Raw genomic sequence first — 13,647 nt, forward strand, 5'->3', positions numbered from 1 at the left:
GTCTCATGAAGACATACTTAGAAAATTTAGACCATTTTTTTTTTTTCATAGTGGTTTCTATGGATACCCATCAACTCCTCTATATACCACCACACCACTCCCCTTTGAACAATGACAATACAACTGCCACAACGGCTTGCACCTAGCCCCCCCCCCCCCTCCCCCCACCCCAATAATCGACCCGTGTATGGAATGGGAAGACACTTCGTTACACAGTATAATAAAAATCACCCACTGATATATTCAGTACAGACTTTGATGGCACTCAGCAACTTCTACTTTACAGACTGACCAGACACTTACCCCACAGTCTCATATGTTACATCACAGACTTTCATGATTAACTAAATTACAAGGAAATAAATATGTCTAATCAACAGTTTATTCCAGTTTTTTCAGCTAGATCTTAACTTCAGCAAAAAATTCTAGTTTAAATTTTCAACTGAACACACAACAAAATCTTTCAAATAGTTTGTACACATCTGCTTCCAAGCATCTGAACAGATCAGATGAATGAATTAATTTCCAGAAATATGAAGAAATGCTTCATTTACATAGTTTTAAAGATTAAACATAAAACTTAAATTTTTATGCCATTTAACAACTACATTCATGTTTGTTAATGAATTTAAACAGTGCAACATTTTCAATAGGCTCTTATTACTGCAAAAAATTGTGAAAGATCTTATTCATCTTAACTGTTACAAGAAATTCAACGGATTATCAATCAGCAATGATTATTATTAAGACAATCCCCATCACCAACAGCTGAACAGTTAGCTGTGCTCATCAGAACACATTATTAAAAACTTTGCATCGAAAGTTTAAAAGCTTTATTGCCGATGGATACACCAGTATAAATGGGCACTTGCATTGTGGGATCAATGTTTGTATTCCTGTGCTGTAGATGCTTGTCACCTGGGAATGGAACCAGTGTATGACAGTCTCCAGCTCTATGTTATTGCAAAAATGCGAACATGAAAACAGGAATTTTTTGAGGTGCAAGAAAAGATGGAAATCTCATTCGGTCCACACACATGATGGATTTTGATCAGTGCTGTGTTTTGTGTATTAATAAACTTTAGCACAGTGTGAAATTTGCTGTTGGTGGGAGAAATAATAATAGTTACTATTTTCACCCACTGCTGCAGCTCTACTGATAATACTCAAGACATTTCCTGTCATCATACAATTGTTATGTCATAGCTGTCATGAATGCACTATATTTCTGGCTAAATGTTTACTTTTCTAAAAGAATTAGAGAAATTTAATTTATGAAAGACCTCCTTGTACTATGAACAAAAGGTAATATAGCTTTAGTATTCTGGTAAGTAGAACTAAGTTTTGTTGCTGCTAAAAATTAAAGGTTTTTCCAGCATGTTCCCCTCTTCATCCACTGCCTGATTCTTGGTTTTAACTGACAATGCCCTGTTAATCTGCCAGGTGGAACATCCATTTTTCCTGAACACTGCCTAAAGAGCTTGCTGCCTGCAAATACATATCAGTAAAAGTGGGATTACGGTAAACTGAATGCCACAAAGAGCTTTCATACTTTTGTATACCCAAGACTACCAAGAAAGGCAGACAACCATCTTTCTCTATTTCCACAGTGAAGCAAATGATGTTATGAATGGAGTTGAGGTGACGAAACTCCACCAATTTACCTTCTCCGTGAGGCATCACTATGGAAGTATCATCCACACATCTCCAAAATATAGATGGTTTAAATGCAGCCGATTCATGCACTCTCTCCTCAAGACAACTCACATCACCCTGCAACTGCACCTACATTCAATCAAGAATAGCACAGATCATCACACTATAACCCAAGCCCTCCAAAAATCCAGCAACTGTGCTTACATTCAATCACTATAATGGCACATATCATCATGCTCTGAGTCGAGTCCTATAAAAATCACAATCAGACTGTGCTTAAAAAGTTGTGGCACCATGGTGGTGCCATCTGTCTCTCCAAAATATTCTTGGTTGAATACAAAATAGGTTGAGGATAGAGAGTGTTGAAATAAAGCAGTGATGTCCACCTGAAACTTTCTTAGTTCCAAAGAATCTCCAAAAGGAACCTTTATAAAAAAAAGGATACCGCATCACAGCTAGCAAAACAGTCAGATCTGCTTGGATAGAGAGCCCCCTGTCTATTGATGGAGTTCGTACATTATGTTTGGCAAACATCTCGCTTCTTTGCAGAAACCATCGGTGGACAAATGCCGAGTTCCGCAGTTACACAGGTGAGGGCATTACTGCCGGGAAGTGCAGTCCATCTGTCAACTGAATTCTGACACATGCTGGGATACTTGCAGTGCACTGTATATTGCGGAACGGAGCAAGTCTTTGTAAGTCTTCAATGGCTCACCTGAAGATAATGGGTAGGTATTCAGCTGAAAAATCGTGGGATATATTAAATGACAAAAAGCTGCAAGACCAGTTTTCCTTTGAACATTCAATTCACTGCGAAAATTTTTAAATTCACAATTTATCACAGTCTTGACTGATAACCAAATGTTACCACTTTACATTTACAGTTTCATGATTGACTAAGACACTTAGCAGTAGAGCCAGTACAGTCAATGTTTAACAGAAACGAAAATAACAATGGGCAAGTCCAAACGATGTACAACAGGGCCGTTAATTGATACAGTATAAATAAATAATTTATGAAAGAGTGACAACAGCACTAACAGTGTGTTCACAGGCAGCTGATAAAGTAATGTCTCTCAACTGTTGGTGATGGCCACTATATTTACCTGCATAAATGCCCTATTTGAAACCTTTTCTTTTCTGTTCTGTTCATCATGAATCACTACATTTTCTACGGCTAAAGCTAGTGCAGATGTTAAAGCAGTGCATCTTTCTCTACAGGGCTGTGTAAAGCCATGTCAAGTTTAGTAGTGCACAGTACTATGATTATTACGATAAGAGAGCTCAGCTAACTAACTATATAGCAGGAGGTGTAAATATGCATAAACTATTTGACTTAGTTAATACCTACCACATTTTACAGCACATGGATTCTACTTCACTGGTAGTCCAAACTAAACAAAGTCACACACAGTCTAAACCTAAAAACACATCAAACTCAACATTTCAAGGCAAGAACACACTATCCCGCCTCTGTCTTAATCATGAAGAGGTCTTCCCTCCACCTCCTGCATTTTGCCTTCTGGCAATCAGATATATGCATTTCACCAAGTATGGCTCCAATTTGTTAAGAACAAGAGATCACACCAAGATTAATCCAACAAAAATATGCTGTCAACACTGTTAGTTCACAGAGGGCACACAACACCCAAAGTCATGCTTTCAGTCTGCCCCATTTTTTTGTGGAAATACAACTATGGGCCAAAGAGATTTAGAAAACGTGCAGATACAAGTAAAAAATCATTAGCAAAGAAAATGATGGAATTTATACTGCCTGAAAACTCCATTTTCTTAGTCTTGCTTTAATTTTGTGCATTAAATCCTGTCCGTGTTTTCTACTATGAATGTTTCAATTTATTCTACTATATCACAGCACATTTCACACCAATCCTTGTTGGGCGGATTGTGGCAATGAAAAAATCCACTTGTTTACTTTTACAAGGCATCATTTCAAATCAGGAAGTATGAGAAAAGAATTCAAATCAAAATTCAAGATGTACTTTCACTTCCTTTCCTTCATAGATTCCACCTCACAGTGGTTATTTCCCCCGAGATGTTTGCCTGTATCAGGAAATGTTGGACTCATTTCATATTTCCACTCAGATCCATTAATTCCTTTACAACTACGTAAACCACACTCTTAAGAGAGACATATGCAGGTTTTCATTACAACAGAAAGTTAGTTCTTTTATGCTCTTCTGTTCAGCAAGCAAAATTCATTGTTGCAAATATTAAGCGGACGTCAAAAAAATATGACAAAAAAATAGAATAGAACTATTTCCTGTGGCAGATTTGGTACACTGCAGCTTCAATAAAATCAATACTTTTTGGTCAACTGATATTGCTTTTATGACCAACATTTGTGCCCTTACAGTTCTTATGTAATGTATTTCTATCTTGCATAGGGCCAAATTAGTAGTTATTACTCTGGCACCCCAGCTTGGTGAATCTGAAAGCCCACCAGAAGGAACGGACTTCAATGATGTCTGCTATGTGGAATTGCTGCAATCTGCAAGCACTTCTGTCGCTGCTGTGAGCACTGTCTCAATGACACGCCCGCCATGCTGGTCTGTCAACACTCAAGCAGCCCTTAAAGCAAGCATCTTGGCAGTCACTCGTGATTTCTCTATACTGTTGTATTGATATTGCTAGACATCACTCTCTTGGTTCTGAATTCACTGTGTCTCGGGTTTTGATCTTGGTAACTTGTTGGGCTTGTTATTCTGTCATGCCATCTCTGTTGTTTGTAACACTGCAGTAGCAGTTGCCCATTTGTTTACCCTGTGGCAACTCACTATGATGCATACCCAGTACCGTAATTATACTTTCACAAATATTTATGATTTTCAATTTTTTTTCCTGGCCAACAAGTGTCTTTTCTCCAATCTTTACACAACACAGTTCTTTCTAACTTTTAAACTGACAAGGTCAGCTTCAATATCTAATCTCTGTTCCACAGTAACAGACTGTTACAGTGTATTTTTTGTGAGCAGTCCATGTTTTCTGAAATCCTGCAACTGAGTCAGTGCTGAAGTACTGCACCTATTAAGTTTTGTTATGTGTAGATGTTCCAGCAATTCATTGCCATTTTCAAGTGATGTTGAATTTTATGAAGTACTGGATGTGAACACACACACACACACACACACACACACACACACACACAGTGTTAACAACCTACTACATTACTACATCACTTGAAAATGGGAATGAATTCCTGAAATGCATCATGCTACACACTGGTTAAACAAATATGTGACTAAACACTTATTTTGACTATCCTAATGGAATGAGAAAAGGTGACAATATTGCATTAGTGACACACCAAGCCACTCTCCACACACGAACTGAAATGCCCAGTGGCCACATCAGCACATGCTAATGTAGAGAGTGCTCTTTCATAGACCTGCAATGTCCGACTCTTGTTCCATCCCCTGGTTACCTAGAGGAATCTCCGGAACATGAGGTTGTATCTCCGCAGGTTTCAGCGGCGTCGCCAGTGGAGTCGAAGGCCCATTCACCAACACTGTACCAATGTAATTCAGCAGTTTCTGGGCGCGGTTCTTTGACGGACGGAAGCGGAAGAGTTGTGGGTGGTCGTCGATGAAGTTTGTGTCGACAGTACCATTTAGGAACTTCTGATTTTCCAGTACGTTCAGCAGGAATGGTATATTTGTCTGCAACATACAGAGTTTCATTATGGCAGCTTCAAGGTAGCTGAAAAATATCTGTTCCCAAAAATAAATGCTAAGCCACAGGGAAATTTTTTGTTTTTAGTTATGGTTTAGCTTATGGTCAAACTGCAGAAAATAATATATACATTAAACTGAAAATAATGGACATAAAACAAATATGCAAAAATGACAAACTAGCAAAAAAATTACAGCAACTGAACAGCCAGACACTATTAACTGAACAGCTCCATCATAGTTCTATATCCAGTGGCCTTAACCATGTAAAAGTTTTTGGAGAAGCCTTTTATAAAGTTGCTCCAGTATTCTCGAAATAATCTTTTAGGACATTCACAGATAATGTGGCCTAATGATTGTTCCCTTTTGCATGTTACATTGAGGGTTGTGTGTGGTCCCTTTTATAAATGAGTTCTTTGTATCTTGCATGCCTCGTTCTGATGCATTTGAGTCAACTCCTGAGTTTTCTTACCAGCTGCACTCCTGCAGCTGGTACGGCTAGGTCAATCTGTTGAATTAGTTTAATTACCTGTTGGCTTTTCTCAGTTCTTCAGCAGGTGTTTGATAATGAACCTTAAGGTGAGCCACTTGCGCTGATGAATGTCAGGAAAATCATTAAACAAATGTCAGCCAAAGAACCAGAGACAGGAGTCAACAAGCAATATGTCAACAAGTGGCTATGAAAGTCTCAAAATTCTGCATTGTTGGATTAGATGTCCCGAAAACACTTAAATTGCAAGGAGCAGATTAGTGGAGACTGCTGACATCCCACACAGGTTTCTAGATCCAAGCCATGTATGGGGAAGGTGAGAAGCAACTCTGCTGATCGGAGAGTTTCTAGGAGTTGAGCCATTTTACACGTTGCTACATCCATGGTCCACTTCCTGTTGTCCTCCATGATCTAGTGATGCTATATAATACAAGACATGATGCCAGGGAACTAGTTTTGACTTTAGCACACAGTGAAACTTCAGCATCAGGGGTGACATTTTAATTTATTACGTCTTTCTTACACATTTTGCAGACAGGATCTTCACATACCACTGAACGTACCTGTAAATTTTATCATTGTATGAGAGGAGGAGGAGGAGGAGGAGGAGGAGGAGGAGGAGGAGGAGAATGAGGAAGAGATTAGCATTTAACATCCCGCCATAGAGATGTCGTAGAGATGGAGCAGAAACTTGAATTAGGGAAGGATGGGGAAGGAAATCAGCTGTGTCCTTTCAAAGGAACCATCCCAGCATTTGCCTGAAACGATATAGGGAAATAACAGAAAACCTGAAACGGGATGGCAGGACTCAGATCTGAGCCGTCGTCCTACCGAATGGGAGTCCAGTGTGCCAACAACTGTGTCACCTCACTCGGTCACTGTCTGACACACAGTTTAGGAGATATGTCATGAACACTTAGATGCAGGAAAAAATAGCTCAAAACAGTAACTTATTTGTAAAGTAACCAGATAATTGGAGCTGTTTTATACATGGGAGTCAGATTCTTTAAAGAACTGAGTTACTGGTTAGTAATAGTTGAAATGTGACCATATTTTGGATGTAGAAAAAATATGGTATATGTAACACACTTATTAATCTATTGGCAACAGAGACCATTTTCAGCCTGAACAGTAACGGTGGCAGGAAATATATCGTGCAGATAACAGACGATAAACATAATGCTTTCCTCAAAACATTTGTCATGCTCTTTTGAAAGGTGCTTTTGTTTGGGACACTTAAAATGGAGTACTGGCACTAACAGGCAACCAAGACAGCTCACTAATACAAGGTTATCATGTAGAAAAAAGTGGGAATTACATCAAAACGTTAAGGATAGGAACAACTGAACTGCAGTAGTCCATTACAAACAGTATTGCAAGGTGCTTAAATTGTCATTTGAAAGCCAAAAGGCAGGTGGTATGCAAACAGAATAGCTAACTGTATGATTATTGAGTTTGAGGATGTGTAGTCAAGCGGTGGCAGAGCACACATTATTGGCAAGCTTTTAGAGCCAATGGGAAGGAAGCAGGGTGAAGGAAAGGACTGGAAATGTCTAGGAAAAGGGGTAGTTTTCGGGAAAGTCACCCAGAATCACGGGTCAGCGGAGACAACTGTACGGTCTTACCTTCTCATCCCATATGGTAAGTCTCCCCTAATGTGCGGCTCTGGATAACTTTACCGAAGTCTGTCACTTTCCCTGGAAGTCTCCAGTCCTTTTCCTTTACCCTTCTTCCTTCCCCTTCAACCCTTCTGGCTGAAGAAGCTACTGGCTACAAAAGCTTGCCAATTACAACAGACTTTGTGTGTGTTCTACTGCCGCTTGATGAGTAGATTTTTTTTATCCATGCAGTTAAATAATGTTGTCAATATGTAGTAAAGGCATTTTTGTTACTGGTTAAGTCAGATGTATGTACAATATTTAACAATCACTTTATGACTATAGCAAATGGACTGAATAAGAACTTTGTTTCTACAGGGAATCATAACACTCTTAGAAAATGACTTTCCAAGCTCCAATCAGAAATACACCTGCGATACTGGCAATGGAGACATTGAGTTAATAATTAAATTACAAAGGTTAAGGTCTCTCATGGATATGATGAGGTATCTAGCACGATACTACTAAATCATTGTGCTTTTGTTAGCCTAGTACTTATAAACGAGCAAGGAGACCACAAAGCAAACAATTTTTTTTTAAGTAGTGAAATTTGGAGCTCACTGTGCCCAAGCAGTTCATTGCAACTTTCAAAAATTCTCGACAAAATTGACTTTGAAGTTTTCTGAGTGTCCTTAATACCCTACGGCATAGCACAGTTGTGTTTTCCAGTGGTTGCACGTTGGTGTGGTAGAATGCCTGGGTTAAATTTGTGGCAGTTGTAAAATTTTAAGCAAAGGTGCAAATTCCATTAACATTTCCATGAAGTGTAAAATACATAAGAATGAAAAAATTTATGTGTATTTTTAATTTAAAATATCTTTATAAAAGATCAACATTTAAGAATTCATATTTGCAAAGAAAACTGGATTTTTGGGGCAATCGAATGTAATTAAAAATAAGAAGTCATATTTTTCATGAAACTGACAGTTATATAACTGTTAATTTACATTTATTTGACGAATTTTATATGTAGATGATGTAGGTATTCCAACAGGAAAAAGGGAGGCGGATAGGGGAGCATACTCTCAAATTCTGACATACTCCTAAAAATAAGCTCTTACCTTGACTCCTCGCACACGGAATTCTCTCAGAGCTCTGTTCATCTTAGCTGAAGATGACTGCAGGTCATGGGCATGCGAGATGACTTTCACAAGGAGGGAATCATAGTAAGGTGAAATGATGGCTCCAGCAAAGGCAGACGCTCCATCCAGACGAATGCCCATACCTTCTCCACTCCGGAACACCTGGTTGCAAAGCAAAGTTAACTTGACATTCTTTTCAGGGTAAACAAGGAATTAAATCAGCCTCCAATAAAATTTTGTTAGTTCAAGCTAGTTAGTGCCGGCAGCCTGAGCTGATGTGCCACATGTTCCTAGTAATGGAGCTATTTTTGTGTAACCAATGAAGACAGGCGAGCACCAGGTATAATCAGACCATGCTAGGAGGCAAAAATCTTTCAGACACACCCAATGTTCTCTAATTTATGATCTTCACTGACCTATTCAAGAAGGCTTTTTTTTAACTGCACACTTTGCTTGAAGACTGGAAGATAAGATGCACTTACAAAATATACACACACACACATTAGGATCAGCTTGGATATGGATTTAAGTCCTTTCTGAGAGATATAAGGCAGAAGATTCTGTTGAACAGCACAGATGGACAAAATGTATCATCCAACTGGGGTGCTGTTGCTATGGAATCCCACGGGGCTCCATGCTTGGACTTTCCATTCCTCACCTTTAACAACAACTGACCAACGCATAGAGCTCGTGCAAGGTTACTTGCCCCACATGCAGAAAAGCACTCATTCTCAGCACTGGGCAAGTCCATTCCTCTGCTCCCATAGAGTGACTACCTCAGTTTGCTTTTGGTTCCATCCCATTATGAATGGAACCTTCTCTGCCCACTATGGTACATCGTGGGAATGAAAGTGTGCGCATACATGTTGCTCCACAACTTCTCTTAAATGATTTTAAATTGATTTTCAAGCAACTCAAAGCCTCATTTGTCAATTTCATGATTAAATGCCAATTATATTGTTAACGGTCATAGCTATGTTTAAATTTCTACATTAAGTAAGATACTGCAAGAAATTCGAATAGTTTACGATAAAAAATAGGGGTCCATGACTGCATTTGGTACATGTAACATCATACATTGCTGCAGGCAAATGGATGTAACATACTGAATTTTTCTTTAAACCTGAGACAAGATCTCTATCTCCAATCTCGAGAAAATGGATTGTACATAACGCATTCATCTTTGATGGTATGTGCAAATGATACCGTGGAAGTGAAATATTTATAATGTCCATCATATGTGATCAATGGTTCGAGACACCAAAATGAATGTTTGGCAAATGAAACATGCAATGCAAAGAATATTTTGCCACATAGCTAACCTGCAAAGCTTTCTTATCTACTGTGATATACGAAATTACAGATTTTTTTTCAATGAAATAATGTAATTATTTTAAGGCCCATCGACAGCTGGTGCAATGAGATTAATATGGGTTTGTAACAACAAACGTGAAGGAATCTTACTCATTTTTTATAAGCTACTGACCTTACTTGTCTGCAATTGTTTGATTAACAGTACTTTGCTTCAAGATTCTGTCGCAACTGCAAAAAAATTTCAATGTAGTTCAGGTGTTTGAGCTTTCATGGGTAGTCAATACTCACAGTAGTTAGGTTTTGACCCCTTGATTCTTCAAGGTACTCAACCTTAGTTACATTCTGGGAGAACCTAAAATCTTGGGAAAAATGCTGGATGATTCACAAAACTTTAAAATTCTAACCACATTCGTTTGAACATAACTTAAAAGATACATCAGCAAATGCGCTGTAGTCCAATGTTTGGAATATAAAACACAGTCCAATAAAATGTGACCAAACTCACAGTGTTCTGTAGCCACATGCACCACACACTCGAGGGTCCTCTCACCAGAGCAAGAAGTCCTGCATCATAGGACTGTGGCCTATGCAAAGATGGCCAAGGAGGACCTCGTCCAGTCAATGTGGATGGGAGGAGGTATGCCATGGCCGTGTTGCGGGCTTTACTAGATGGAGCCTATTGTCTGTCATTTCCAGCCAGTCACCATCCCATTGGCACAAGAATCTCAAGCTCAATACCAAGATTATAGCAAGCAACCTCCTTAGCTGCTGGATCTGCCCTTTCATTCCCCACACTTCGCATATGCCCTGGTAGCCAGCAGAAAGACACCACCTTTCCCAGTCATCGTAGCTGGAGGAGGGCATATTCTGCACTACTTTATCTGCTTGGTATAAAAATTTCAGAGCATGAAGGGCACTCAGAGAATCTGAACAGACAAGAAATTTAGCACTGGAAGAACGTCTCATCTGCTCCAGTGCCCTCTAAATCTGAAGTTCAGAGTGGCAGATGGTTAAGTCCCAGATTTGTGGTCGTGCTTGGTCCACACTAAGCAACTCCAGTACATACTACATGTGAATCCCAAGCAACACTGTGGCTTGTGGATGGTGAGAGAATGGTATTCCAGAGGCGGACGAGTAACAGTATGGTATGTGAGTGAAACCGGAGTTGCGAGGAACTTACGTGTCTGATGCACAATGAGGAGCTGCTGCCGGATGGTAAGTGGCGTTTCCCCAGCCTCAGCACAGAAACTGGATATGGGACTCTGTCCTATAAGCACCCATTACCAGGCAAATCCCCTCATGGTGGACAGCGCCAATGACCTTCAAATAAGAAGGCCTCTCTGATCCCTCTCCCAAAGGTCAGCTTTCAGGTCTCATAAGTGAGGCAACAGTGACAATTTGGAGTAAAAAATGAGGCCCAGAAACCTCACTGAGTCCCTAAAATGTAGGATGGTGCCCCTCATAAGCAAGTCAGGTCACTTATCTGCACAAAACTGAAATACCACCTATGCAGCCCATTCCTCCAACCACCACAATATAAGTTGCAATGGGCGAATCGCTGCTGCAACAATGGAGGAGGAACAGAAAACAGCAGAGTCTGTCCACAAATATGAAGCACTGCACAGGACAACTCATTGCAGATGTAGTACTGTTTATGGGTATGTTGGCAATTTTCTCAGAAAAACAATAAAACAAGGACATGCATTGGCCTGATGTGTGTCCAGAAGAACATTGACATGGTGCAGAAAGATGTGCAACACACCAGTACAAAAGAATTCAAATGCTCTCCCTTTCAAAATTAAATCTGCTGTCAACAAAACAACAACATTTAAACAACTTCTCAAGCAGTTTGTAGTGGTAAAATCGATCTTTATGTTATTTTAGTATATAAATCAATAGGAATTACATGCTTAAACTGTCATAATTCACATTTCTGACCTTCTGCCTGATTTATGTGTGTTTTTACTCTGCATCTTAAAAGTCAATGAACATTTAACTGAAAACAACTCTACGACAAATAACATTCTGTACAATTTCTTTATTATCTGATAAAATTTAGTCTTTACTAAGTTTATGATCTGTTTGTCTTTAGTGTAAAATGTGTGAAGGGCAAACGTAATAATGTTCTTTGAAAATTATACCTACTCATGAACTTTTATCATTTGTGATAGCATGTAAGGCTTTTCTTCCATCTATACAAAAGGACAATGGGAGACTGAAAATCTCACTCAAGATTTTGTTAAATGAGTTTACCAAATTATATATATGTCTAAATAAATCTCTGAACCATCGTCGTAATGTACTTGCCTCAATACGCCCTGTGTCGGGTTGGAAGTTCTTGGCAGGGTCCTCCGTGGTCACACGGCACTGGATTGCGCAGCCCTGGGGGTTAATCTTATCCTGAGACATCCCCAGCTCTGGTAGAGTCATCCCTTCAGCAATACGGATTTGCGACTGGACAAGGTCAATTCTGGGAAAATGGATATTTGTCAGAAATTAAATAGCATGAGGAACATTTTTTTTATAATTACTTGATATGAATTGTAATGTATATGAGAAACCATCAGCAAAAATAGCCAAGAATCATCATCTCAATTGCAGATGTACAATGGGTAGCACATAAAAACACTTTTAAAAAATCAAAATTTCGAAGTGGTTTTAGAGCTTTCATTATTATCCTGGCTGCGGTGAAACTCTGTCCTTTTAAGTGTATGTGTTTTACCAACCACTAATATGCAAAAGAGAGTACATTATCTCATTTATTTTGTCATATCTGTAACTGAAAGTGTGTACTTGTCAGTACATCTTCACCATGTAAAAACTGATTGAAGGTCAGTCTAATGAGTAGTGAAGGGATGGCAGGAGAAAGTCCTGTCTGGCGGGGTGTGCAGGTACTAGATGGTGTCCTGAAAAGACTGGAAGGTGGGCAGGGAGCAGGGAGCAGGGAGCAGGGAGCAGGGAGCAGGGAGCAGGGAGCAGGGAGCAGGGAGCAGGGAGCAGGGAGCAGGGAGCAGGGAGCAGGGAGCAGGGAGCAGGGAGCAGGGAGCAGGGAGAGGAGCAGGGAGAGGGAGAGGGAGAGGAGCAGGGAGAGGGAGAGGGAGAGGAGCAGGGAGAGGGAGAGGGAGAGGAGCAGGGAGAGGGAGAGGGAGAGGAGCAGGGAGAGGGAGAGGGAGAGGAGCAGGGAGAGGGAGAGGGAGAGGAGCAGGGAGAGGGAGAGGGAGAGGAGCAGGGAGAGGGAGAGGGCAAAGGACAGTCAAGTGCATTGGCAGTAGGTGGTACTAAATGAGGATGAGGGGATGTGAAATGGGAGGAAGCGATAGGACATAGTGGGCAGAACTTGTTGGCTTCGGGATGTGGGAACAGTAGGTTACCATAGGTTGAGGCCAGGATAACGTCATGAGCAGACAATGTGTTTTAAGGATAACTCTTATGTTGACAGTTCAGAAAAGCTGGTGGTGGAAGGGAGGATCGAGATTTACCAGGTTGTGAAGCAGCCATTGAAATCAAGCATGTTATGTTCAGTTGCATGACTTGTCATAGGGTGGTCTACTTCGCTCTTGGCCACAGTTTGGTGGTGTTCATTCATCCTGGTGGACAGCTGGTTCGTATTCATGCCAACATAAAAAGCTGTCCAATTGTTGCGACAAAGCTGGTATATGACATGGCTGCTTTCACAGGTGACCTGGCCTTTGATGGGGAAGATAAACCTATGACAGGACTGTAATGGGACGTGATAGGTGGATGGATTTGACAGTCTT

The 13,647-nt window shown here is 40.1% G+C and overlaps 1 protein-coding gene across 7 annotated transcripts in view; it reads right to left on the reverse strand.

Moving 5' to 3' along the window:
- The window catches only part of LOC126292280 (pyruvate carboxylase, mitochondrial), a 358,087-nt gene that overhangs the window by 45,612 nt on the left and 298,828 nt on the right, over positions 1-13,647 (reverse strand). For 4 of the 7 annotated variants that reach the window (XM_049986190.1, XM_049986193.1, XM_049986191.1 and 1 more), the window contains 3 exons: positions 12,197-12,359; positions 8,555-8,737; positions 5,099-5,333 (listed from right to left, as the gene is read on the reverse strand). In XM_049986190.1, the coding sequence (XP_049842147.1) occupies positions 5,099-5,333; positions 8,555-8,737; positions 12,197-12,359 (581 nt within the window). Of the gene's footprint in view, positions 1-5,062; positions 5,334-8,554; positions 8,738-12,196; positions 12,360-13,647 lie in introns of all 7 variants that reach the window. The other 3 variants (XM_049986187.1, XM_049986189.1, XM_049986188.1) reach the window with 1 other exon arrangement.

This window comes from Schistocerca gregaria, chromosome 9 (genome assembly GCF_023897955.1).
Source record: "Schistocerca gregaria isolate iqSchGreg1 chromosome 9, iqSchGreg1.2, whole genome shotgun sequence".
Lineage (NCBI taxonomy): Eukaryota > Metazoa > Arthropoda > Insecta > Orthoptera > Acrididae > Schistocerca > Schistocerca gregaria.